Source organism: Thamnophis sirtalis, unplaced genomic scaffold, assembly GCF_051295495.1.
Source record: "Thamnophis sirtalis isolate CommonGarterSnake01/CBP01778 unplaced genomic scaffold, rThaSir2_p1.2 scaffold_5, whole genome shotgun sequence".
NCBI classification, from domain to species: Eukaryota; Metazoa; Chordata; class Lepidosauria; order Squamata; family Natricidae; genus Thamnophis; species Thamnophis sirtalis.
In genome coordinates this window covers 138,996,095-139,022,437 of record NW_028261385.1, presented here as the reverse complement: position 1 = coordinate 139,022,437, position 26,343 = coordinate 138,996,095, and the positions used below count along the sequence as shown (strand labels likewise).

Sequence of the window (26,343 nt, the reverse complement as noted above, 5' to 3'; positions counted from 1 at the left end):
TTTTCAGAAGTATTTCTTTCTATTATACATAAGTGAAACAATCATAACAACTCTAGCAATATCGGTGTAAAACCAGATATGATGTTGCTCAGAAAATTAATTTTACAAGTTGTATTCCTAGGAATAGATATATTAAGAGTTAATCATGCCACGCAGTCAACTGAACCAGGTTTCATGAGAGAGTCTTCTTTCTACCCAAGATATCTTCCAACGGCACGAATAAAACTATTTATTTATTTTTATATTTTAAAAAAATCTTACTATGTGGATCATAGTAAGTGGAGTGAAGCAGAGCCACTTCACTTTCAGCATTAGAATGCACAACACAGTTAACAGAGATAGCTGAATTACAATTGCAAGTTGCTTGAATTGTGAAACACCTATTAGATACATCTTTAAAAATGTCAAAAATAAAAGTCTCCCCACCCCACCCCCCTTATTTTCCTAGTGAATTTATTGGATGTTATACAAAGAAAGAACTAGGCCTTAAGTAAGGCCTGAATGAAAAAAATGGCACAGATATTAATGGCAAGATGCTGTGCGTGGTTAAGGAATCGTTGTGATCGGTCACGTTTCAATCTTCTAAGAGAGAAGGATGAAGAAAACAGCAAAAAAAAGTGCCTTACACCACAAGGCGACTCAGTGCTGCTGTTGGTATGGTCACAAGCATACATAGACACAGGCAATATTCTACCCAACAGCATTGTCTCTCATTAGGTTTCTGCACAGTCCTGCATTCTGGCTTGGTTTGAACGGACATGTGTCTTGCGTTACTGAGTCAAGAGATGCACAGGCCTTGTGCTGCATATAAGTCCTTGCACTGCTCCTTCTCTCCTCCAGTTGGAAGTCTGTTTTAAGACTTGGGGCTTCTTCTGATACTAGGAAGGAAAATTTCCAGGTATGGACAGGATAAGAAAGTATGGCTAATTAATCCATGAAGCACTGTTTATGGTTCACAATGAAAAGAAAGAGAAGGTAGTACAATGAGAGAATGCAAGGGTGCAATTCTTACACATATTCTATCTTGGCTTAATAAGCTGAGAGTTCTACATCAAAACTCAGCTGGCGTTAGTTTACATCCATAATTCATAGCTCACTGATCTGCCTAAAGGCACAAGGCAAGCATTACGCATATAAATTTAAAAACTTAACAAAATTATTGTATATACATGTGCAGGCCTTGGTGAAAACCCTGCTAAATTTGTTAGAAAAGGAGTCTACCAGTCTCGGAAAGAACTGGGTAACTGGAACATACTCCTTGCTCCACACAACACATGCCCTCGGTGTTGCAAAAGTTAAAATGAACGTGGAGACCAAGAAGGGGTGGGTGGGTGTTGCACCAAGATCTTCACAGGAACACCGTCAAGAATTATGACTGTTAAGAGATTATCCCAAAGAGTTATTCTGCATACAGCCACACACACACACACACACACAAAACACCTCTCCCCCAAACACAACCCTCTTAACATAAACAAAAAACAAAGGCACACAGACACTTTCATTATTTATATATTCAAATTAAAAGGTACCTCTTCAAACTTTTTGAATGGTAATACAAGCACATAAACGGATGTCGTGCAATTACGAAGTCAGTCATGTTATTGATACAGATCCACACACACTGCAGCAACGGGAAGAAATCAATTGTTATATCGTGTAAATTATGCATCTTTACTAACACCACCACAAACTATTAAATTATGTAAACAAACACCTTCTCTAAATAATTTAAAAGTCCATTTCTCAAAGGGGGAGGGGCATTACTGAAGCATCGCTCGAACTTGCTTCGAAGTGGATTCATCATTCAGGTGTTTTGTGGTGAACCTAAAAGTGACAAAGACAAAAAACCAAAGGCTGGTATTACTTCCATGGGTGGGAAAGACAATTCTACACATCCCTTCACAGAAACAGAGCTGACTCCCAGATTTAATCTGTAGGGTTTTTGCTCTAAATTATAGAACATTTTCCTCCAAAGCCATTTTGAGAATAACCAATAACTGATACCAAACATACCCAAAGGCATGGGATTAAAATGGGTCAATATAGAAACAATAACTATGGACTGTAGACTAATAACAACTATAGTAAAAATAATAATAGCATCAGCTGTCATTATATCTGCATTATACTATCACATATGCAAGATGAGTATGTAATAGCAATAGCAATAGCAGTTAGACTTATATACCGCTTCATAGGGCTTTCAGCCCTCTCTAAGCGGTTTACAGAGACTCAGCATATCGCCCCCAACAGTCTGGGTCCTCATTTCACCCACCTCGGAAGGATGGAAGGCTGAGTCAACCCTGAGCCGGTGAGATTTGAACCGCTGAGCTGCAGATAACAGTCAGCTGAAGTGGCCTGCAGTACTGCACCCTAACCACTGCGCCACCTCGGCTCAAAAGGTAATGAATAACCTTAAGAAATGCATGGATTGAAATGTGGCTTATGCTACATTTAGCAATAGCAATAGCAGTTAGACTTATATACTGCTTCATAGGTCAGCATATTTACTATAAACGTATATTGCAAATGAGCTTGTGGTATTGCTTCTCTTAATGCAGATACTGTATTCTCCAAGCTCATTGACTTTTCCCATTTTTTCCCAGTCTTGTCCTTATTTCTCTCCTTCCAGGTTTCTCTCAGGAGACCCGTTTCCTTGCAACCTGAAAACTACTTAACTAATCAACCATACTCCTCATAGAGCTGATGTTTTAAAACCTGGAGATCCTGCGTAATAAGTAACTGTTCTCAGCCAGTATGTAGCTCACGCCTGCCCTTTGGAGGGGTGGAGAACGGAATGCATCTAGAATAGGCTTCAGCGCCAGCCAATGTGCACCTGTCACAGTGGAAGGATGTGCAACCTCGTGGCACGACAAAACCGCGCTCGACTAAAGCGCGCCCGATTAAACCGCGTCGCTGACGTCATCCACAGGGCGACAACAGCGAGCGCGGAGAAAGAAGGGCGCTTTAAATAGCGCTTTGAAAGCAAGCCAATTCAACTTAAGGTAAGGGTTAGGTTTCGGGTTAGGTTTCGGGTTAGGTTTAGGTTAAGGGTTAGGGTTAGGTTTAGGGTTAGGTTAAGGGTTAGGATTAGGTTTAGGGTTAGGTTAAGGGTTAGGTTTAGGGTTAGGTTTAGGATTAGGTTTAGGGGGGTTAGGTTTAGGGGTTAATTTTAGGTTTAGCGTTTACAACGTGCTTCTGTCTCCGCGCTGTTGTCGCCCTGTGATGACGTCAGCTACACGGTTTCGTCGAGCGCGCTTTAGTCGAACACAGTTTTGTGGTGGAACCATGCAACCTGTTTGAAGTAAGGCCACAGCTGTATGGGCAACTCCTGACATTTTTTGATCCTAACCATTCTTTCTGTGCATAAAAGTAAGAGTCAGGTTCAAGATGGAGAAGAAAAGTGGACTCGCTGAGCCCTCTCTTATTTTATCCCACTCCTGCTCCTCCCCCCCCTTACCCCTCCTCATACAAAAAGAAAAAGCAGCTCTTTTCCAGCATCTTCCTCAAGTGAAGAAAACAACCGGATGGCTGACCTCATTTCTTTGTGGGCTACAGTTTTTGCAATTAGTACCTTGAGGGGAAGGGGGAAGTCATGCATTATGCCCATAAAAATAAAATATTGTTGGTCCGGCAGGTACCTGAGAGCATTCAAAAGCCCTTCAACAGTGTCTGGTGGCTGTTCTCTTAAAACCTTTACGCAACCCTTCATCTGTGGGGAAAAAAAAGAAATGTGCAAGAAAAAAAAAAGCCTGAATTTGGGCTCATGCAAAATACCCAAAAGTAAGGAATGAAAACAATGAATTCTGTCAAAACAGTGTATTTCCCTCCCCAAACAGTGGTGTCAAACATGCCGCCTGCAGGCTGGTTGTGTCACATGCTGGCCCCGCCCAGTTTAGCAAAGGGGGGGGAAAGTCCCGATACGTCACGTGATGCTGCCGTGCAGTGATGGGATTCAAATAATTTAACAACCGGTTCTCTGCCCTAATGACCATCTAGGTAGGTGGGGCTCGGTGGTCATGTGATGGGGTGGGCGTGGCTAACTCAACGTCACTCAGGTCGATGGGCGTTTCGCTTTAGCTGTTACAATGTAATAAGGGTTAACCGGAGAGGCAGTTTCTGTAAGCAGGGCAATAAAGATTAGACTAGAAACAACACCAGAATGTTTCCTTTCCTGCCTTCCTTACAGGATTAGCCCTGTAAAGTGGGAAAAAACAAAAGGAGATTTCTTCCAACAATCGGTTCTCTGAACCTCTTAGAAAGTTAAGAACCGGTTCTCCCGAATAGGTGCGAACTGGCTGAATCCCACCACTGCCGCCGTGACACCACGGGTTTGACACCCCTGCCTGCTCTGCCAGACTCATGGGACAAAAAACAAACAGGAACTAATTTGCTCTGCCCATCATACCCAGAGAGCCTTCAAATCAGGTCTTTGTAAAAGAGGACTCTCTCAGCAAATTATGCTTCAATTATGCCAAGCATCTCAGTCATTTTCCAACAAGATGATAACGATTTTTATAAATACAATGACATGATGTCCCTGAATCCATGCCTCAAAGTCTCCACATAGTTTTGAACGCTGCTTAGCGCTATTAGGCAGAGCTGAAATTCCACAAACGATTCCAACCATACTTTTATCTAGGGAGCGCTGCCGCCACTATCTTCCAGGCCTCTTATCTTTAGTTTCTGCAATAGGGGGTTTACCCAGCATTTTTATCTCTCAATATTGCTTTGAGGAGTTAGAATGGTGGGGACAGAGGCATGCGTGCACATTTGAAATGTTAGCAATATAGAAAGAAAAGTGTGACAAAGGAAACGTCGCACTGGGAAACGCTCCTCAACTTTCTCCCCTGTCCCCAAGTCTCCCCTTTTCAAAATGCTGATGGTAAACTCTGATCCTAAAATTCCCAGTACAGCCTTGGGCTCCAAAAGCGGATGGCTCCTCTTATCGGCTGGCCTGGGGGAATCTTCCACCGCGAGGAGAGAAAAAGCAGCCGAGGTAGCAAGTGACAAACTATTATCTTTATTAGCTGCTGGAGTTACTGAAAGAATTAAGAACTTGCCTCTCGTTCCCAACAGCATACATAGGCCAAATGCTCTACAAGGAAAAGCAGCGGAACTATATTATCTGAAGGTATCAACTCCGTTTCCGATCCACTTTATAAGCAGCATAAAACATATAACTGAGGCAGCTCATTTCCCTCTTTATCCCCGTTTCTCTCTGAGAGGCATCGTTTTAAATTGTAAATCTGTGTACAGAGATTGCCACTGAGGGCCCTGCGCTAGTTCGGTAATCCTTTTAACCCAAGGCATTTAAACATGTTTCTGGTGTATAGCTCGGCTTGGCTGGGTTTTACAGCTGCTTTAAATTTTATTATTTTGCTTTTATTGTAATTTTATTATTGCAGAGACTTTTACACTGAGTAATTAATTATCCAAAATGTTAACTTTTGGATAAGGTGCAGATTGTCTTCAGGAAATCATTGAGAATTATTTCCCCCTGATATGGAATACTAGGGAGTTTTCAATTTTCGGCTTCTTTTTTTGTGTGTTAACGCAACATTTCACTGGGTTTTATTTGGTACTGTAAACTGTTTTGAAATTCTTGCATTCCTACATGTTCAGTGTAGAGATTTTAATCAAGTATTTTTAAGAGAAAGTATCCAGCGTAAAGTTTTTTTCTCTTTGCCATACAAATACGATATGTTTTAAAGCATCGCTGAACCCAACATAATCGTCTTTTTCCACAAGATCTGTGAATTTTTGCTAGGAATAAGAAAACCTTGATGATCATTATTCTTACATCTATTTTTGAAGCCTTTGAGAAAGCTCCCACTGGATGAACGTGGTCGTAGAGAATAATTACCCCAACCATTACTCTCATGCAGAACATGAGGGTTTCTTCGCTGGTGAATCTAGTTCTGTATTCTCTGAAACGTAAGAATTTTTTTTTGAAATAAATGGTATTAATGTCAGCATTTTTAAAACAAATATTATTTCAATACATTTCCATCTTTCAAATTAAAAATGCTTTACCTTCAATGCCATGTAGAAAAGAATTATTCAAGGGAGAATAACGTAGAGGACAATGTCAATGACTGCAAAGATTAGCAACAGTAGAGACTGGCAAAATAGAAAGCTTTGTAAAAAAAATAAAAAATAAGCATGCGGGAGAAGAGCAAAGAAACAGAACTCACAATGAACACAAAGGTTTGTTTCCTTTCCAATGAACATTTATTTCCCATTGTTGATCCCAATTCTACTGCTAAAGGGAAGTGGGAGTGTTTGGTTCAGTCATAAAATGACTGCAAGATATAATAAAAATACAAGTGTGTCGATACCCTACAGATGCACAAGGACAAATGTCATTGCCCTTGATTTGGCTAAAGTTAACTTCACCCAATATTGTCTTTTAGAGCATTGTGCTGCATCCTGAAATCGTGATACATTTAAAACGGAGAGCTGTGGAGGAGGATTAGCCTCTCGGTGTCACTTTGGAGCTGCAGAATCATTATAATATAACATTAATATGCTTTGATAAGTCGGGAAGCACTTCCAGCAGTGGGAAAGTAACACCTTCAGAGAAAATTGATACCTTCAGCTGGCGGGAGGGGAACATAATGAACTAGATTTGTTGTTTGAAGTGAGGTAGGGGATGGGGAAGAGATAACAAACGGGCCATTTGTTGCAACATCTTTGGGGGGGAAAAAACCCTATTCTTTCTTGGCACCCGATGCAAGACTAAAAGGTATGCTACTGGCCTCCAGGATGGTTTACTTGTATCTTTTAACATTACGCAAATCTTTTAAAGTTATCTTAGGCATTCAGAACTTTCTGAGGAAATTAAATTAAAAACTGGCATGGGAAATTCACAATTCAGGAAAAATGGAATATGGTAACAATGTGTGTAAGTTTAATCTTGCCTTCTTTAGGCTGCAAAATAGTTTTTTTTTTTATAATGACTTTGAGAAAGCGATGCATCAGCAACTTTAAAATTACTCGATCGATAGAAATGAAGTGTGGGTGAGAAAATATTTTAACACTTCCGTTTAAAAATATTTTGGCTTTAAACATTATTCTATTACTAAAACCTATTTTAAAAAAGAAGGTTGCAAAGGAAGGATGAATAGGCAGGTTGCTGGATGATGATGGAAAGTAACTGTTGGCATTTTCTATACATAGTCATTTCAGCATGGATGATGGGAGCAAGGTTCACTGAGTTTTCCTGATAGAATGACCAACCTTCAAACATCAAAGCCTGTAAAAATACACAATCAGCTAAAAGGATAAGTCATGTGGAAAGTGACCCTGTTTTAAAGATCTTTAACCTTTTCATCCTGCCATATCATTTTCCACTCTCCCCAAGAATATTGAAGCTTTAAAAAAAAATAAGGATAACAAGCCAATGTAATTCACTTAAGGATTAATTTATAACACAGCATTGCCTTTTTCAACATTCAAAAATACTTCAAAAATGATTTTAGCTGTTCCTTTAAGAAAGAGTACACTCGGAAAAGTGACTTATAAAAATACAAAATAAAAGCATGACTATTGCAACCAGCAACCTGTAGCAATATGGAATGACCTCCCCGTGGAGATCCGGACCCTTACTACCCTCCCGGCCCTCCGCAAAGCCACCAAGTCCTGGCTGCTCCAGCAAGCCGGGGGGCTTGTGAAACATCCAGCCCCACGGAAATTGTGAATGTTGCGTTTTTAAAGTGTTGTCTTGTCTATTTATCCCCCTTTTCCTGTCTATTGTGAGCCGCCCGGAGTCCTTCGGGAGTGGGCGGCATACAAGACAAATAAACTAAACTAAACTAATATGATTTTGGAAATCATTTGATTGGAAGCAGACAGAAGAAAGAGAGCATTCCACTTAATGAACTACCCATATATACCTGTGTGAAAAGAATGCAAGTTTCCACAACCCTTTAATCTGTATTCAGCAGGTTATATTATGGTAGCCTCGGCAGGAGACAGTCCCTATTTGACCTTTGTTGGGACCCAGAAACTAACAAGGGGCAGGCCTACTTATTACTTGTATCGGACCCTGCCAGGGTAACCTCAGAGGAAGGCAAAATCAAGCCACTTCTAGAAGATGGCCATGAAAACTACACTGTCGTGTTCATGAAATTACCAAAAATTGAACTCAGTTTGCAGGAGGGTTGATTTCACCAACTTAAAGTGAAAAGTATATAGCAATAGCAATAGCAGTTAGACTTATATACTGCTTCATACGGCTTTCAGCCCTCTCTAAGCGGTTTACAGAGTCAGCATATTGCCCCCAACAACAATCCGGGTCCTCAATTTACCCACCTCGGAAGGATGGAAGGCTGAGTCAACCCTGAACCTATCATCACTTATATAGATAAGTGATGATAGGTTCAATTGACTAGAAATTTCCCAGAGAAGAACACAAGAGACCATGGCATAACTTGTACTTTAATGCCAGAAGGTATCAAACTAGACATTGGAAATGTTCAAGTTACTGCCAAACATGTCTGACATGTACCGATTGTCTCTAGATGCAGCCAATGAAGTCATATATTTTCTGTTTAGTTCTGCGTTGAGGATTTCAAACATTGGCCACGTTTGCAAGAGGCAGCCTTAGGCATGAGCTGCGCCCGAGTGACACAGCAAGCCTGAATTCACAGAGGTGCTGGGTCAGTAATGAATGATCAGCATAGTAGCCTACATTTTGGCTTCAATGGCTCCTTCTTAATTCTTCGGACAGAAAACCATGGACAGCTCCTACTGTGATGTTTGTATTGCAGAAAGGAGTAGGCAACCTGTGGCATCGGGCTGCATGCATCCTCAAACTCCTTTTCTAAAGCCATTAGAGCAGTGTTTCTCAACCTTGGCAACTTGAAGATGTCTGGACTTCAACTCCCAGAATTCCCCAGCCAGCGAATGCACTAGAGCCTCCTATATCACAACTGCTGAAAATCATCTGGTCCTTTCTTTTCTCAAGTAGCAAAATAAGTCATGCTAGCCGATGGATGGTAAGATGGACAGATAAGATGATTGATGAAAAGATATAGCACCTGCTGGCAACTCATTAACAAGCTTATGCATTTTCCCAGCCACAGTACAGATTCAGCAAGTAGTCCTTGACTTACAACTGGTTGTTTATAGAGACCAACTGAAAGGATGCACTTATGACCCAGTTCCAAAGGTCCCATGGTTTTGTGACCGGATTTGGGGTATTCTGCAACCAGCTCAGGTTTAAGGCCATTAAGCAGCATCCCCTGGTCATGTGACTGTGATTTAGGACGTTTTTGTTGATAACCAAAGTTTACTTTACTTCCATTTTTTGACGAAATGCCCCATAGCAAATAAGGGATTTTACTTAACAACTGCAGATTCACTTAGCAACCATGGCGATTCGCTTAATGCCTGCCACAAAAAAGGTCATAAAGTTGGGTTTGTCACGCGTCTATGGAGATTCTCAGTCATCCAGGTCATGGTTGTCCTAAAGGTGCTTTTTTCTAGGAGGCAACTGGACTTTCTGTTTTTTTTCTTGGTGGGAAATGGAAGGATTTATACTCCTTGCAAAAAGCTGGTCATTTGTATTCTTTTTAGACCCACATCATGACCCACGTTACACCTATCCTCCGCGAGCTGCACTGGTTACCGATCGGTCTCCGGATACGCTTCAAAGTGCTAGTCGTAACTTATAAATGCCCTTCATGGTATTGGACCTGGGTACTTGAGAGACCGCCTGCTGCCAATTACCTCCCACAGACCCATTAGATCACACAGGGTCGGCCTCCTCCGGGTTCCGTCCACCAGCCAATGCCATCTGGCTACCACCGGGGGGAGGGCCTTCTCTGTGGCAGCTCCGGCCCTTTGGAACGAACTCCCCGCAGAGATTCGGACCCTCACCTCTCTCCAGGCCTTCCGGAAAGCTGTCAAAACCTGGCTGTGCCGGCAGGCCTGGGGTTGACGAGTTCCCTTCCCCTCTCGACCTGTGTGGCTGTGTGATTCTTGGTTATTTTAATCACTTGTATTGTGTTCTATGTTCCCTTTCCCCCCTTGAGTTGTTCGCCGCCCTGAGTCCCTCCCGGAAAAGGGCGGCATACAAATAAAATAAATCTAAATCTAAATCTAGACAGCTGTTGAGGCTACCTGATGGTTTATCTATGTCGTCAGGATGACCAACATTCTATTCCCCACCATCCGGTCAGAACTGAAGAAGTTTCTTGGATGAGAAGCGAAACATCTTCAACCTTTCCCCCCCCCCCAAAAAAAAGTCCAGTTGCCTCTTGGAAAAAAGTACTTTTGGGTTTGTCACATCACGACCTGCTTTACGTACCCTCATGCTTTACAACCATAAATGGCAAGCTCCATTATGGTCATAAGTCAAGGACTACCTGCATCTGATTTAAGGTAGTGTCAAAAGGTGTTCCGTCTGCTTCCAATCACCTTTCCCTTGTCACATCATGACCTGCTTTTGTGCTTTTTAACTATGTATAGTTTTGTGTTCTTGTTAAACTGTTTGTATCCCCCCTTCCCTTTTTGAGTTGTGAGCCGCCCTGAGTCCCCTTAGGGAAAAGGGCGGCATATAAATGAAATAAAACTCAAACTCAAACTCAAACCCTTTCAAATCTGGATTGTGGTGCAGCTTTCATCTGTGCCTTGCTTAAATAATGATGATGATGATGATGATGATGATGATGATGATGATGATGATGATGATGGAGGAGGAACAGCCAGTGGAAGCTACTGGAGCATTGCCCACCAGGAAACTGCTCATTCGTTGCTAAACCAGAATCTTGGCAAAAGATGACTTGATTTTTAATTTTTTTTAAAAAAAATTTAAAAAAATATATTTTAAAAATTTCCTTATTATAGCAACATTGATACATATGCCCATTGCTCATAACTTACGGTGTTTCCAGCATGACTTTACATACACTTGCCATCGTGCTGAGACAATCTGTTGTATTCTCAATTGGCAACGTTTTATTCTACAAAAGTTAAAACAAGCCAACAAAAGAGGTCAGTTAGGGTCAGTCCAGACTTCTGATTTGATTTTTGAGCTTTCGGAAAGAAATTAATTAAAACTTTTGCTCACTTCTACGACAAAATGGGTGGTAGCATTACTCAGTGTTTTCAGAACCGGTGTAGCTTCTGCGTAGAACAGGGACATTCTGTTAGCCATCTCATTGTTCACTTCACTCTCAATGTCAAGCTGTTTAAAACATGAGAGACAGATTAGTGTTATTTGCTTTTTTTTTTATTTAGAAAAGTGCTTTTTTACTTACTGCTATGCATAAGTACACGAGAAGTTGCAGCTCATATTCAAAGCATAAAAATGTTCCAAGCCTTGTAACCAAGACAGCAAAATTATGCAATCTTTGTGTCCTAAGGAAAGCTGGAATTGTTGTTTTTTTTAAACACCATTCCTCCTTTACGAAAAAAAAACTTTTGAAGTGGATTCTCAAAAGCATTCTCTAGCACTAGACAAGTTGTTGTATTTAAAGAAAAAGTTAAAATACTACTACCTTTCATTATTATGAACATGTATGGTAACGGTTAATTTTATATCCATTTTTTTTTTACTACCAGTCTAGGCGGGTGGCCAGAACCTCCCGCCGCTGCTACTACTGGTTTGCTCAATCCGAGCTGAACTGGGAGCACCTCTGAGATAGATAGATAGAGAGAGAGAGAGAGATAGACAGATGTGTGTGTGTATGTGTGTGTGTGTGCGACACACACATATATCCATTAACATATGGCTTTTCCATGCTAATCAGATTATCCAGTTTAGCAATCAGAAGAAAACACCCATCCCCACTGCATCAATACACAGAAGGATTCTGGATATGTTTTTATCCTTCTGAACAAAGGAGTAGCAGCACAATAGCAGTCTAAAGGCAGAATCTCAAAGTTTTTAAAAAAATGACTGACACCATGCAAAGAAAACATTTCATGATTTTTGGGGAAAAAAACACCCCCGCAACATATTTATAAAGTTTTAAGGACGCCATTCAAAAACATTTAATCTCCTGCTGATGTCTACACCAGTGGTTTCCCCCCCCCCCAAAAGTGTCCCCTGCAACGACGCTTTTAAGCAAAACAGGCAAAAACAAAACTGGCCGATTTAACCCACATAAATGTAAACAAAATCTGCCTGTACAAAAATTACACTGGGATGAATATAGCAGAGAGGAAAACGTAGTAGAGCCTGTGTGTGTGTGTGTGTGTGTGTGTGTGTGTGTGTGTGTGTGTGTGTCAAATTCAATTTCATTGAGGGCCGCATCAGGGTTGTGTTTGACCTTAGGGCGATGGGTGGGCGTGGCCAGCTCGACGTCACTTGTGTCAAGGGTGCCTGTGGTGGCCCGATCCCACTGCCAGAGAAAATGGGCTCCAGAGCTCCATTTTCAGCTGTAACGGCCACCTGCAACTCTCTGCCAGTGAAAATGAAGTTGGTCCTTTGCTTTTTCAGGGCAATTCCATGGGCCAAATTTAAGCACCCCGAGGGATGGATCCGGTCCCCAGGCACCCCTAGTTTAGGTAATACTCAGAGAAATAGGCAAAACTGATTCTCTAACTTTGTATGAAGCACTGTAATTTCCTATTGTCGCTCCTAATTGTCTCATAAATGAAATCCCCAATTCTGGAAAGAAACATTTTACTCACATGCATGTTGTTTATTCTGTTGCGACTTAATGTCCTTCTATAATAGCTAAAGTCATTTTGAATTGCTGGGTTTCTCATCTGAAACAAAAAAAAAAAAAAGGAAGGTCGACTTCAGTGTTCTTACTGAGAGCCGACAATTAAAACATTCTGCATTGGCTGAATATTGCTTTCTCCTTACTAACCTTAAGTTCATCAAAGCGGAGAGTAAAATGCAAGATCTCTGCAAACTGCTTTGCTAGGGCTTGCTCTCGCTCTAAGTGCTGAGTTGGCGTGTAGGGTGGACAAGTCAGGGATTCTAATAAACTCTGCAATGCTTTTTCTGGAAAAAAAATATCCAAAATATTCAATTTCGTTTCATTTTTTAAAAAAGGAATCTTCCTACTGCTTTAGAAAAGCGATCACTTAAACATTCCACAAATGTTCATTTACATAATTGAAGACTACTTGGAGGAAAACAGCTAAATATTTTAGGTGGGAAATAATTTGCAATTTATAGAAACAAGTGACAAAACTGTTAGAGGAAAGGATAAGCTTTAATCTTTACTTTCCACTGTTCGCCATTTACTGTTCAATAAGGAATATGGAGTAGCACAGTGCAAGATTTCAACAAAACTCTTAGAGTGATCAAATCTGAAAGCTTATGCTTGTTGTGAACTCAACCAGGTACGGGAAGGGAAAGAGGAAAGAAAAACAAAAGACTTTTGGTATAATTACACGGGACTGAAATTCAAACAGGTGGAAAAAGCATATATTAGCATTCTTCCTGTCTGAATTTGATACAAGGAGTCGACTTAATAACCGCAATTGGGACTGGAATTTTTGTCGTAAGTCAGCACAGTCATAGTACAAGTCACCACACGAGCAGACTCAATTTTATGAATATTTTACTGCAGTTATTAAACGAATCACCATGGCTGTTAAATGAATCGTGTGGTCATTAAACAAATCTTCCTTTGTCAAAAACTGACTGCTGCAAATTGTTGAATGTTGAAATTAGTCACAAATGTGAGCTGGAAGCCCTCATTGCTGTCACATGAGCACAGAGAAGATGCACAGTCATACACGCAAGGACAGATCATAAATCACTTTTTCCAAGGCTTTGAACCATTATTAAATGAATGGCTGTTAAGTCGATGACCGCTTATAGAATTGACATTGATAACTATGGCCAGTCTGCAACTAATTAATCTCATGGAATAGAATTTAGAAAGCTAATGCTACCGTATTTATTAGTATTCAAGTGCCACAAGTTTACTTCTTAGTTTTTGTTACAAATCAACATGGCTCTTCTTTTGCATGTTTTAACTTTCTGGTTTTTTTTTTTAATAGGTATGAGTAATTGACAACCTGCAATTCACAAGCTTTTTTTTTTTAAAAAAAAAAACAACTCTTTAAAGCTTTCACAGCCCTTAGAAGTTCTGCTTCTAAAGTCTGGTAACAAACTGACAAGTAATAAATTTGGGCCAGTTTTTGACAGCAAACAAAATCAAGTAAATTGTAAATCCGGGAAAAGTTCAGAATTTTTCCTTTTCTAAAAACCCAATAAGGACTGCATTTCAAACTTGACAAATTCAGATCACCTTCTATGACACCATCACTCCATCCTTGGAATTCTAGCGGTTAAAAAAAATAACTAGAAGCTTAGCTTTCGTCAGCTTCCAAGTTATGTGTTACTGCTCTAACTACATTCTTCTAAGAATTCATGCACACAGTATTCAGAAGTGCCTATATCCAAGGGGGGAAAAATGTAACAGGGCAGTAGAAAATGTCCAACAATATTCACAAAACTTCATGAGTTCTTGAGAGCATAAAAGACAGAACCTCACCTAGTCTGAGAGAAAATTCATAGAACCGCTTTAACCTCACAACCAGCGGGCATACTGAATTCCATGCTCTTTCCTGCAGCTGAATATCATTCGGGTTTTGTATTGCCTGGAAAACAGTAATAACTTGAGGAAAAAAAACTTCATTTATTTAATGTCACAGTGCCCATTCTGTCCTTCCCATGCACATAAATGAATGAACAGTCAGAATGAAAGCTAATTCTAATACAGTATGGTATTTGTCTTTCTCTCAAAGAATTTTGTGTGTCCCTTTAAAAAAAAAAAAAAAGAAGAATCCCAGAAGCTTTTGAAAGAAATCTCTTCCAACTTTTGGCAAGAGCAGTTTGCCCCTATTTTAGGAATGAATTGGATGAATGAGAGGAAATTTGTTGGGGTGGGGAGAGAATGGGGGAGTATCCTTTAACATGTGTTTATATGCATCAGGGGTGGGTTGCTAGCGTGTTACTGCCAGTTCGGCGTGCACAATTTTCTCCACGCGTGTGCACAGTTGCCTGTAAATAGGCCTGCACATGCGCAGAACATTAAAAATGTGAAACAAACATGCGCCGACAACTGGAAAACCAGTTTGGGGACATGGTGAGTCTGCTGTCTCTGCCAGTTTGTTGGTTTATTGGATTTATATGCCACCCTTCTCCCAAGGACTCAGGGCAGCATACCACATTAAAAAAAAATATATTACAAAAGTTTTTAAAAAATTAGATAGAGTATCCAAAAAACAAACCCAATTAAGATTAACAATAACATTTAAAAAATGTGTTTAAAATTAACAATAATCAATAATTTGTTTTGTTTTGTTCAGGCCAGGCCGGCTTGCTGGAAAAGCCAACTTTTTAGGGCGCGTCGGAAGGACCTGAGGTCGGGGGTTATATAAAGCTCCGGGGGCAGCTCATTCCAGAGGGGAGGCGCTCCCACAGAGAAGGTTCTCCCCCTGGGGGTCGCTAGCCGACACTGTCTGGCTGACGGCACCCTGAGGAGGCCAACTCTGTGGGATCGCACTGGACGGTGGGAGGCTACCGGTGGCAGTAGGTGGTCTCGCAGGTACCCTGGGCCTAAGCCATGGAGCGCTTTAAAGGTCATAATTAGTACCTTGAGTTCAGCGACTTAGTCACAATTTTCACTACCGGTTCGCCCAAAACGGTGCGAACTGGTAGCAATCCACCTCTGATACGCACACATCCATATATACACTGATTTATTAGGATGTATTTTACTGAAAGATCTTAATTATTCTGGCAGATTTCTTACTTTTTGAAATATCTTTTGTCTTTCTCCCCTCGCTCTACTTCTTTGTATAAATAAGATAAAGATTTAAACAATGCCTATTTAGAGTCAAGGGAATAAGAGTCTGTTTTATTAGCTGCCTCCACATCTATGGAGATTCTCAGCCATCCAAGTCATGGTTGTCCCCAAAGTTGCTTTTTCAAAAGGCAACCGGACTTTGTTTTCCCTTGAAGTTGTTGATTTGATTCTCATCCAAGAAACACAGATCAATTGCTGGTCTGGCAAGTATGCTAAACACTTTTTGGCCACTATATAATGGGCTGCTCAGATCCCATTATTATCGAGTTTAATAAAATAATAACCTTAGGAACAAAGTCTTATCTGTTGCAAATGTATATATCGGTACATACTCACAGACTGAACTACTCGTTTCTAATTAAGAATAGCAAAGTGTAACACTCCAAGTTTAAATTAGATTATCATTTTGATAATTTCCAACAATAATTGGCTGCAGTGATAGGTTTTTTTCTTGTTTTACTTCCGAAAAGGAGATCTTTGCAAATGTCTCTTAAAATGTGAATAGCTCTTTTTAAAATGGTCAGTGTTGCATATTATAATTCCAAGAAATCCTGGCTGTTTTGTTTCAATACTTTTTTTTTTTACATAAATCACACGTGTTTAATTTCCTTCTTGAGAATATATTGTTTTTATATAATATAATTGAACGCACATCTCTAATCTCTTGTCCAGCTCCTTTGTAAGACTGTAGGTCTGAAAGCATACTTTCTGAGTCCTGTAAAACAGCGTTCACTTGGTTCCATATTTCCCTTTCTCCATCACTAGGCTGAGCATCTAGATAAAACATAAAAAGCAAATATTGCAGAAAGCAGTTGACTGTAATCGGAGCAATCATAGAAAGTATAACTACTGTTAACTAAAATTAATTGGTGATTTGATCCATATTTTACTACTTTCATATAGTTCTTGTGACACTTTATCCATTTTCAGATCCATTTTATTAAATCATAAGCAGGATTAAAATTAGGGCTTCAAGCCACTCAAATATACAAATAGGAAGAACTATTTGCTATTTTTAAATTGTAACAGTTCTTCTTGTTTGTATATTTGAGTGGCTTGAAGCCCTAATTTTAATCCTGGTTATGATATTATTGCCCTATAACATCAGATTTAGAAGAAAACTATTAAATTAAGTATATTGGTTAGAATTGTGACTTCAAAAAAAGAATTAAAAATTAGCAATTTCTTTTGGGCTCCAAAAGTTCACCCACAATAGTGACATTTTCAAAACACTGGAAATACCTAGACGTCTCCTTGTCTCCCTCAATATTTATTTTAAATCAGGCATTTGCTTGGTATGAGACATGCTACATATCGTAGGAATGGCAGTAGTTGTGGGAACACATCTTTATGAAGAATTCAGGTGTTATCCCCAGTACAATCTGAACTACAAGCATTTCTCTAGGCACAAATCTTTATAATGAACCTGCTTGTCCATTCTATATGGAGACTAAATGAATGAAGGTTTTATTATGGTCTTAGACCAAAGTACTTCTAATTGATAATGAGAGGGAGGGAGAGGGAGAGGGAGGGAGAGGGAGAGGGGGAGAGAGAGAGAGAGAGAGAGAGAGAGAGAGAGAGAGAGAGAGAGAGAGAGAGAGAGAGAGAGAGAGAGAGAGAGAGAGAGAGAGAGAGAGAGAGAGAGGGAGGCCATGTTAAAGTCATCAGTCAGCAGAACTGGGGAGCTCTAATCTCTAGATGCAAAGAGAGGGAGTATGACTCTTCCACCCTTCTTGTGGTGAGTGACGGTAGCAGAGAGAAGCCTTCTCTATCCATAGAATGGTCTAAACCATGGGATGGGAGGAGAGCTTGTCTGGATAAAGGTTCCACAGTGCACACTGAGGTTCTCCAGAAGTCCATTCCTCATAACTATACTCCCTGAAGGATTAGAATAGAATAGAATAACAGAGTTGGAAGGGACCTTGGAGGTCTTCTAGTCCACTCCCTGCCTAGGCAGGAAAGCCTACACCACTTCAGACAATTGGTTACCCACCATCTTCTTAAAAACTTCCAGGGTTGGAAGCATTCACAACTTCTGGGGGCAAGTTGTTTCCACTGATTAATTGTTCTAACTGTCAGGAAATTTCTCCTTAGTTCTAAGTTGCTTCTCTCCCTAATTAGTTTCCATACATTGCTTCTTGTCCTGCCCTCAGGTGCTTTGTAGAATAGCTTGACTCCCTCTTCTTTGTGGCAGCCCCTGAGATATTGGAACACTGCTTAGCATGTCTCCCCTAGTCTTTCTTTTCATTAAACTAGACATACCCAGTTCCTGCAATCGTTCTTCATATGTTTTAGCCTCCAGTCCCCAAATTATCTTTGTTGCTCTTCTCTGTACTCTTTCTAGAGTCTCAGCATCTTTTTTACATCGTGGCGATCAAAACTGGATGCAGTATTCCAAGCGTGGCCTTACCAAGGCATTATAGAGTGGCATTAACACTTCACCTGATCTTGATTCTATCCCTCTGCTTATGCAGCCCAGAACTGTGTTGGCTTTTTTGGCAGCTACCATTTAGTTCATCATTGGCTACATAAAACTGGATGTGTATATCACTATTTTTAGAATCTAAATATAACACTATATAAAAAAAAATCTCCTGAATTCTGCCTAGATTATCTGGAAAAAAACCTCCTCTCCTTCCATCCTTCATGTAATCATCTTCTAACAGAAGAGACCACACTGTCTGTACAGGGCGGGGCATAACCTTTTCCTAGGGGGTCACAGCAACACTTGTAATAACAACACAAATAATTCATACACCATTCGAAAGCCCATCAAAAACTGAGTTTATTGACACGATTTAATAGTCAGTATGACCACCATTAGCCCTTCGAACAGCATTCAAACGAGGTGGATAAGAACACAACAAATCTTCAAACAGTTCCGTTCGATTTTCCAGATTTTCCAGAGGGCGGGGCATAACCTTTTCCTAGGGGGTCACAGCAAGATCGACAGCAGTTTACAACTTCCGCGACACCTCATTTTAAAGCCCATAAAAAACTGAATTGAATGAGCTATTAAATGTTAAATTTGTTTTGGTTGAAACTTTGAGAATGAATTTGGAAACTGTGTTGAAAAATCTGGAAAATCAAACGGAACTGTTTGAAGATTTGTTGTGTTCTTATCCACCTTGTTTGAATGCTGTTCGAAGGGCTAATGGTGGTCATACTGACTATTAAATCGTGTCAATAAACTCAGTTTTTGATGGGCTTTCGAATGGTGTATGAATTATTTGTGTTGTTATTACAAGTGTTGCTGTGACCCCCTAGGAAAAGGTTATGCCCCGCCCTGTATGTGCCTATTGACTGAGCTTAATAACTAGTTTTCTGTTCACGCAATGTTGCCTCATCCAGCAATAATAACATGTATTTATTTAACAAGTCTTAGAGATCAGCTGAGAATTGTAGGAAGCATTTCAAAAAGAATCAATTTCCTCCTGCTTCTCATGTGTTAAATTGAAGTACAGTTGTGAAATCTAACAGTACGCATCTTATGAGAGAAAAGCTTGCTGCAAATGTTCAAAACACACTGTGCAAGTTATTAATTTGGTAGGAACGGTGTCTACAAATCTTTACTTTTAACAAGGCTGCAGTTAAATACACCCAAGGTGCAAAGGAGAAAAAACTTTTCTGAGGAAAAAAAAGAAGTCAAATCTTGTACTTCTTCATCATCCACAGTTCCTTTGGGTAGATGAATGGTTATGTGTGTAATAAATAAATCTGGAGGATCTAAACTGACTTTAGATTTTGCATTTATCACTTTAACATCTTAAACCCATTCCGATATTACAAGTCAAGTGAGGCACTGGGGATAATGGGTGTAAAACCTTTCCATTGTCTACTTACAGAAAGTAAAGTTCATACAGAATCCCCAACTAATTGTTCTATCCAACTAATAGGTTCTCCTGCTTGACCAGGGGTTGAACTAGAAGACCTCAAAGGTCCCTTCCAGCTTTAGTCTGTTCTAGTCTTATTATTTCTATTCATTGTATTTTTATTAGCAATCCTCTTCTATCCATGAAATCTGACAAGCTCAATATACATTGATGCAAAGTTCAAATCCTTTTCATTGTAAAATCCACATGCCTCGTATCTGAAACATCACAGATGTATATTTAGTATTTTTCATACAGTTCTCTATGGACTGGGGAATTGTGATGTAGAGAAGGCACTTTCATAGCCAATCAATTCAAATTCATAAGTAATATGAATCTCTTACTATTATATTAAAGTGGTATAATTGACTCATACTATTTTGGATGTCAACTTCTGTCATAAAACATAAACAGGTAGTCCTAGACTTACAACAGTTGGTATAGTCACCGTTCAAGTTACAACGGCACTGGAAAAAATGACTTATAATCGTTTTTCACACTTAACGACCATTGCAGCAGCCTCATGGTCATATGATCAAAATTCAGACGCTTGGCAACTGGTTCAAACGTATGATAGTTCCTGTGTCCTGGGGTCACGTGATCCCCTTTTGCGCCCTTCTGGCAAGCAAAGTCAATGGGGAAGCCAGATTTAACAACTGCAGTAATTCACTTAACAACTGTGGCAAGAAAGGTCGCACTATGGATCGAAGATTCACTTAACAAATGTTTCACTTAGCGACAGAAATGTGGGGCTCAATTGTGGTTGTAAGTCGAGCACTACCTGTATACAGCTCTTTTTCTTTCTAATTTGGATGCTACAGGAGCACGGAACACTGTTACTTTCCCACCAAAGGGGGAAGCATTTGCATGCTTTTGAACTGCTAGGTGGGCAGGAGCTGGAGCAAGGAATGGGGAGCTTACTCCATTGCATGGTACCTGGGTCTCAAACCCGGGATGTCAGCTCTCCAGCTGGCAAGCTCAGCATCTTTAACTGCTGAGTCATACGGTCCAGTTAAACACAAAATGAACTGTGCTGTAATTTGCTAACTTCCAATAGGAACAGTAACATACAATAGTTCCTGTCTGGCATTTCAGCTGTAATATCACTTTTGAAATGTTTTATAGCAGAAGAAGACACAGTGTGAAGCCAGACGTATGTTGGTAGACAGCAATTCCCTGATTGCTGGGCTGATGGAATTAGAAATCCAACAACATCTGACAGTCTCCAGTTTCTCGTTTCTGAATTGTACTATTATATAAGCATTGTAGGCAAAATGTCATGCTTTAGGGCAATGAATTAGTGTAATCTTTTTTTTTAAACTGCCATAATAAGAGAATATAATACCATATTTTCCCCAAAATAAGACAGGGTCTTATTTTCTTTTGACCCCCCCGAAATAAGCACTAGGCCTTATTTTCAGGGAGGTCTTATTATTTTTGAGGTACATGAGACGGCGAGCGTGGTCACCTCATGGCTTCTGCTGTGTTGCAATATTTTTGGGGAAGGCTTATTTTAGCGCATGCACTCAAAAGCTCAATTGGGCTTATTATCCAGGGAGGTCTTATTTTGGGGGAAACAAAGTAACCTTTGTCTTAGTTGCACAGAAATAGATTTTTCTATTATGACTCCATACTTAATATAATACCAGTGTTCTTCAGGGCGGGAAATCATTTTAGCTTTCCTTTTTTTCATTTTTTTAAAAAGATCGCTGCATATCATCTACTATTCTGTGGTTCTGGCATGATTTGTTCCTTTAATTTTGTAACATTATCTGGTAATAGAAATATATGATATGAAGCAGCAGATTTGAAAAGTTTTAATATAGCACGGATATTAATTTTGAATAGGAATCTAAATGCCTAGAATCTCTGCATTCCAAACAAGTACTCATGTAAATAATTTTCAGGTCTCTGAGAAAATTCAAGCCTAAATAGATTATTGAATACTTTGAAAAGGAAGTTGCTATGAGGCCTGAAAGTGATAAAATGCCCCTCAGCAGAGCTTCCAACCAAATTCTTATTATGAAATATAACTGCTTGTATTGACACTTACCTTATTGTTTTTAAAAATAAAGTATTAAATAGCACACAGGGATAGAATGCAGCTGAGTAGATTAAAGGGGATTTAATGCAGTAGTTGATCACTTTCATGAGAAAACTCAAGCTACATGCACACTGCAAGCTGTAGTACACTGCAAAATGTAGCAACGAATTAATGTGTAAAAGTATATTATTTCACCCGCCTTGATACAAAAATCTACAGGAAATGTTGTTGCTATACTTTGTTTATATTGATAATAGAAATTAATTCTTATTAATTTCTACATCTGGTCTTCAACAAATTTCCATCCAAAAGTGGACCTCCCTCCTAATAGAGTAATCAACTTAGGCACCAAGAATTTTTCATCAAGAATTTTTATAGTTTATCAGAAAGGAAGATTCCTCCCCCTCCATATAATTTAGAGTTGCCGGGAGTTAGGCAGCATACTGGTAATTGACGTATGACCACAATTTGTACCAGAATTTTTCATTTCTATGCAAGATGACTGTTAAGTGGGTCATTCCTGATTTTGCAACCATTTTATGCCATGATTATTAAACGAATCACGGCAGTTCTTAAGTGAACCCTGGGAATCCAGCTTCCCCTACTGACTTTGCTTGGGAAGATTGCAAGCCTGGTATATTGCAATTCTATACCAAGCTTGCAATGATCACATGACCCTCGGACGCTCTAACCATCAGAAAGGTCATGTGATCAGCTTCTGTGGCCTTCTGACAAGCAAAGTCGATGGGGAATCCAGATTCACTTAACAACCATGTCACCAATGTAACAAACGCAGTGGTTTACTTAACAACTGTGGCAAGAAAGGTCGTAAAACAGGGCAAACTCACTTAACAGATGTTTCACTTAGCAAAATAAATTTTGGGCTCAATTGTGGTGGTAACTCAAGGACTACCTGTACTTAATAGGGCTCTCTTGTGCGTCTATATACAGTTGCCTCTTTTATCTGTCTTTAGCCATTTAGTTTTTCCCCCATCTTTTTTCTTCCCAGTGCAATTGGAATCCCATCTTCCACTACTTTTTTAATTGTTGTTTCTGCTGAAAGGTGAAAGAGGGGTAGAATATATATTCTATTCTGGCCTATGCCAACTCCCTGGATTGGCAACACTAGATTGACAAAATAGAGGAGCGTCAAACAGGATTTTGGTTGCTTACATTTAGTTATATCAGATCCTTTGAATTTGCCTGTTTCCTTTCATATACTATTCAAGTTTTGAAATAATATACCATAGAAGTTTAGTAATGTGCTTTTAGACACACCAGTAATGCAAGAAACAAAATAATTTACTTGCAAGTTTATTTTGAATATAGCACAAGCCACTTATAAGGATCGATTTAGAATAGGCTGTCCTGATTTTGAGGACCATTTTTTGGGGGGGGGGGTCAGGGGTGGAGATACAACACAGAGTCAAAATTTGGATCTGTGAATCAAGGAGCACTAAATCTTCTCTTCATAGGCTGTGGTCTTCATCCTAGTTTTCAACCCTTTTCAAAATGGAGGCTGCTCAGCTAAGGTGGCGAGATGGCGCAGTGGATAGGGTGCAGTACTGCAGGCCACTTCAGCTGACTGTTATCTGCAGTTCAGCGGTTCTAATCTCACCGGCTCAAGGTTGACTCAGCCTTCCATCCTTCCGAGGTGGGTGAAATGAGGACCCAGATTGTGGGGGCGATATGCTGACTCTGTAAACCGCTTAGAGAGGGCTGAAAGCCCTATGAAGCGGTATATAAGTCTAACTGCTATTGCTATTGCTCTCAGAATTTGCCCCAAAGTAAGCCCATGAGCCAAGTTCTTTTAGCTAATGCTCAATATCCCAAGCAATTATTATTGGGATTTTGGATGAACCGAACAATGACTTTTCAGAATGAAAGATGGGAACTCCAAGTGGCGTGAGCTGGAGAAACTTGCATGGGTACTGTAGATTAATATATGCTATTTATTAGACGGTTTTTAATGTTTTTTTTAAAAAAAGCCCTCCAAAAATAATGCAGGCCAAACTTTGCTCACTTTCAAAGTCTAGGAAAAAAAGGGGCCCTTGATCAAAGTCTGTGCAAGTGAGAACTTTTAAAAGATTTCCCATTTGGTTTCTGAAAAACAGAAAAGGGACAGAATAAAAGTACTCAGGAATAAATCTTGAAAACACGGTTATCTCTTAACGCACTGCTTGAACAAGTTTTATCTGTCAAGGCAAATCAAGCTTAAACATTCCTTCTCAACTAGTCCCCAAGTCAGGGGAAAACAATGTTCCGAGCTTTGAACTTACTTTCAAAATCCAGGAAAAAATGTGGGTAGTTTTCAATTTCTCTAGTAAGGACTTTAAGAAGGTTACCCATACCAGCGAAACCTAGTAAAATGCAACAAAATCATAAAGAGTTATATATGCAAAAGCAGAAGATGAAAAAATAAATAAATAAGGGCTTGGCATGCACTGCTAGTTCAAGCTGAAACAGGAACATTCAAACTCTTTACCAAAGTAATTAACAATAACAATAGCAATAGCAATAGCAGTAGACTTATATACCGCTTCATAGGCCTTTCAGGCCTCTCTAAGCTGTTTACAGAGAGTCAGCCTACTGCCCCCAACAACAATCTGGGTCCTCATTTTACCCACCTCGGAAGGATGGAAGGCTGAGTCAACCCTGAGCCGGTGAGATTTGAACCGCTGACCTGCTGATCTAGCAGTAGCCTGCAGTGCTGCATTTAACCACTGCGCCACCTACGCCACAATATAACTTATTGGGAATATTGACCCAAATATGAAAAATATATTCCATACTTTGTGACGGAGAGAAACATGTAAATGAAGACAGAATTTCCAGTGGTGTGCATTCTTTCCTTGTATAAAGGTAATCCTCTACTTATAACAGTTCACTTACTGACCGCTTGAACTTACGTCAGCACTGAAAAAACTGACATGACAGTTTTTCACTTAACGACCGCTGCGGTATCCCCATGGTCATGAGCCGAGGTGGCGCAGTGGTTAGGGTGCAGTACTGCAGGCCACTTCAGCTGACTGTTATCTGCAGTTCAGCCATTCAAATCTCACAGGCTCAAGGTTGACTCAGCCTTCCATCCTTCCGAGGTGGGTGAAATGAGGACCCAGACTGTGGGGGCGATATGCTGAGTCTCTGTAAACCGCTTAGAGAGGGCTGAAAGCCCTATGAAGCGGTATATAAGTCTAATTGCTATTGCCATTGATCAAAATTCAGACCCTTGGCAACTGACTCATACTTATGATAGTTGCAGTGTCTCAGGGTCATAATGTGGTCACAAGCAAAGTCAATGGGAAAGCCAGATTCACTTAATGACGGTGTTACTAATTTAACAACTACAGTAATTCACTTAACAAATGTGGCAAGAAAATTTGTAAAACGAGGCAAAAATTCACCTAACAAATGCCTCGCATAGCAGCAGAAATTGTGGTTGTAAGTCGAGGACTGCCTATATCTGGACAAGCAGCATTTTGTAGATTTTGATTGCTTTAACAAAAGTGAATGTTTGATCTTTGAATGCATGCTTATTTTAAGACAGTTTAAATATAAGCTTAAGCAGTTTAGTATAAGGTTCTGCGAAAGGACATTCTTTCCTTTTTTCCTTTTCTATGATTTATCCATTGTTCCAGAACAGATTTCAGGAAGCACGATGGGGGTTTCATCTGGAAGCCAAACAATTTTTTTGGAAGACAGACACCACTGGAAAAAACTCAATATATTTATGATAAACATTAAAAAACCCCTGAGCTCATATACACATACAAAATATAGCTGAAAATAATTACAGGACTTGTTTACATCTTAATTATTTTTCTATTTTGCAATGAAGATCTGATAGGTTTTCTTTAATAATTACTATTGAATATTACTATTGAATGTAAATAATCATTAGTTAATTACAATCAGATAAAGAGAATGGGGCATTATCAGATCATAAGTGGCTTGCATTGTTACATCTAGCAGTGTGGTAAAATTAAGAAAGTTGGGTTGATTTATTTGACATAATGATCTAATCCTGAATTGGTTTTACACTTTATTATTTTGTTTACAGAAAATGAATGAACCTGATTTCCTTTTTTTGTTTTTTTTTAAAAATGCAATAACTCAGAAGTAGCATAGTACTAATTCTCATATTAGGTATATATATTATAGCTAAATACACTCTAATTCCCTATTTTGGAATCTCTGAACAATACTGGGCAAGAATTCAGAACAATACAATATCTGAACAAACTTATTGGTGCAATTAATTTTAAGATATAATCATTCAAAACAAATTTACTCATTTCAATGAATTTCAAATACATTAAGGCTTAGAAACTTATGGATATATGCCAGTATTACTGTAAAAGTAGGTGTCAAGCCTGCAGTCATCTTTTCATTTGGATATTTGGATCATACTTTCTATTATTCTACTATGCATTTTCTATTGTGGGAAAATGGGAGGGGGGATTGTAAGGAGTTACATATTATGTATCCATAACAAAATTCTTTCTTGAAAGCCAAGGTCATCCTTTATCTCTGCACCTGACCGGAACTGTATGAGTGGAACTGCCAGCATGGCAGTGGAAGATTGGACCATGTGATGGACTTGTGGGTGTGGGGGCAAGATCTTCAACTTTCAACT

General features: G+C 39.6%; 1 protein-coding gene across 6 annotated transcripts in view; it reads right to left on the bottom strand.

The window, feature by feature from the left end:
* Positions 1–205: 205 nt before the first annotated feature.
* Positions 206–26,343, bottom strand: part of CYRIA (CYFIP related Rac1 interactor A) — a 94,741-nt gene continuing 68,603 nt past the window's right edge. For 2 of the 6 annotated variants that reach the window (XM_087716988.1, XM_087716989.1), the window contains exons 4-14: positions 23,987–24,067; positions 23,731–23,810; positions 16,444–16,565; positions 14,475–14,580; positions 12,831–12,967; positions 12,649–12,726; positions 11,081–11,197; positions 10,894–10,973; positions 5,807–5,933; positions 3,645–3,715; positions 206–1,827 (exon numbers count right to left, since the gene is read on the bottom strand). In XM_087716988.1, coding sequence (XP_087573114.1) covers positions 1,764–1,827; positions 3,645–3,715; positions 5,807–5,933; positions 10,894–10,973; positions 11,081–11,197; positions 12,649–12,726; positions 12,831–12,967; positions 14,475–14,580; positions 16,444–16,565; positions 23,731–23,803 — 975 coding nt within the window. In that variant the 5' untranslated portion in view covers positions 23,804–23,810; positions 23,987–24,067 and the 3' untranslated portion in view covers positions 206–1,763. The remainder of the gene's footprint in view (positions 1,828–3,644; positions 3,716–5,806; positions 5,934–10,893; positions 10,974–11,080; positions 11,198–12,648; positions 12,727–12,830; positions 12,968–14,474; positions 14,581–16,443; positions 16,566–23,730; positions 23,811–23,986; positions 24,068–26,343) is intronic. The other 4 variants (XM_087716991.1, XM_087716992.1, XM_087716990.1 and 1 more) reach the window with 3 other exon arrangements.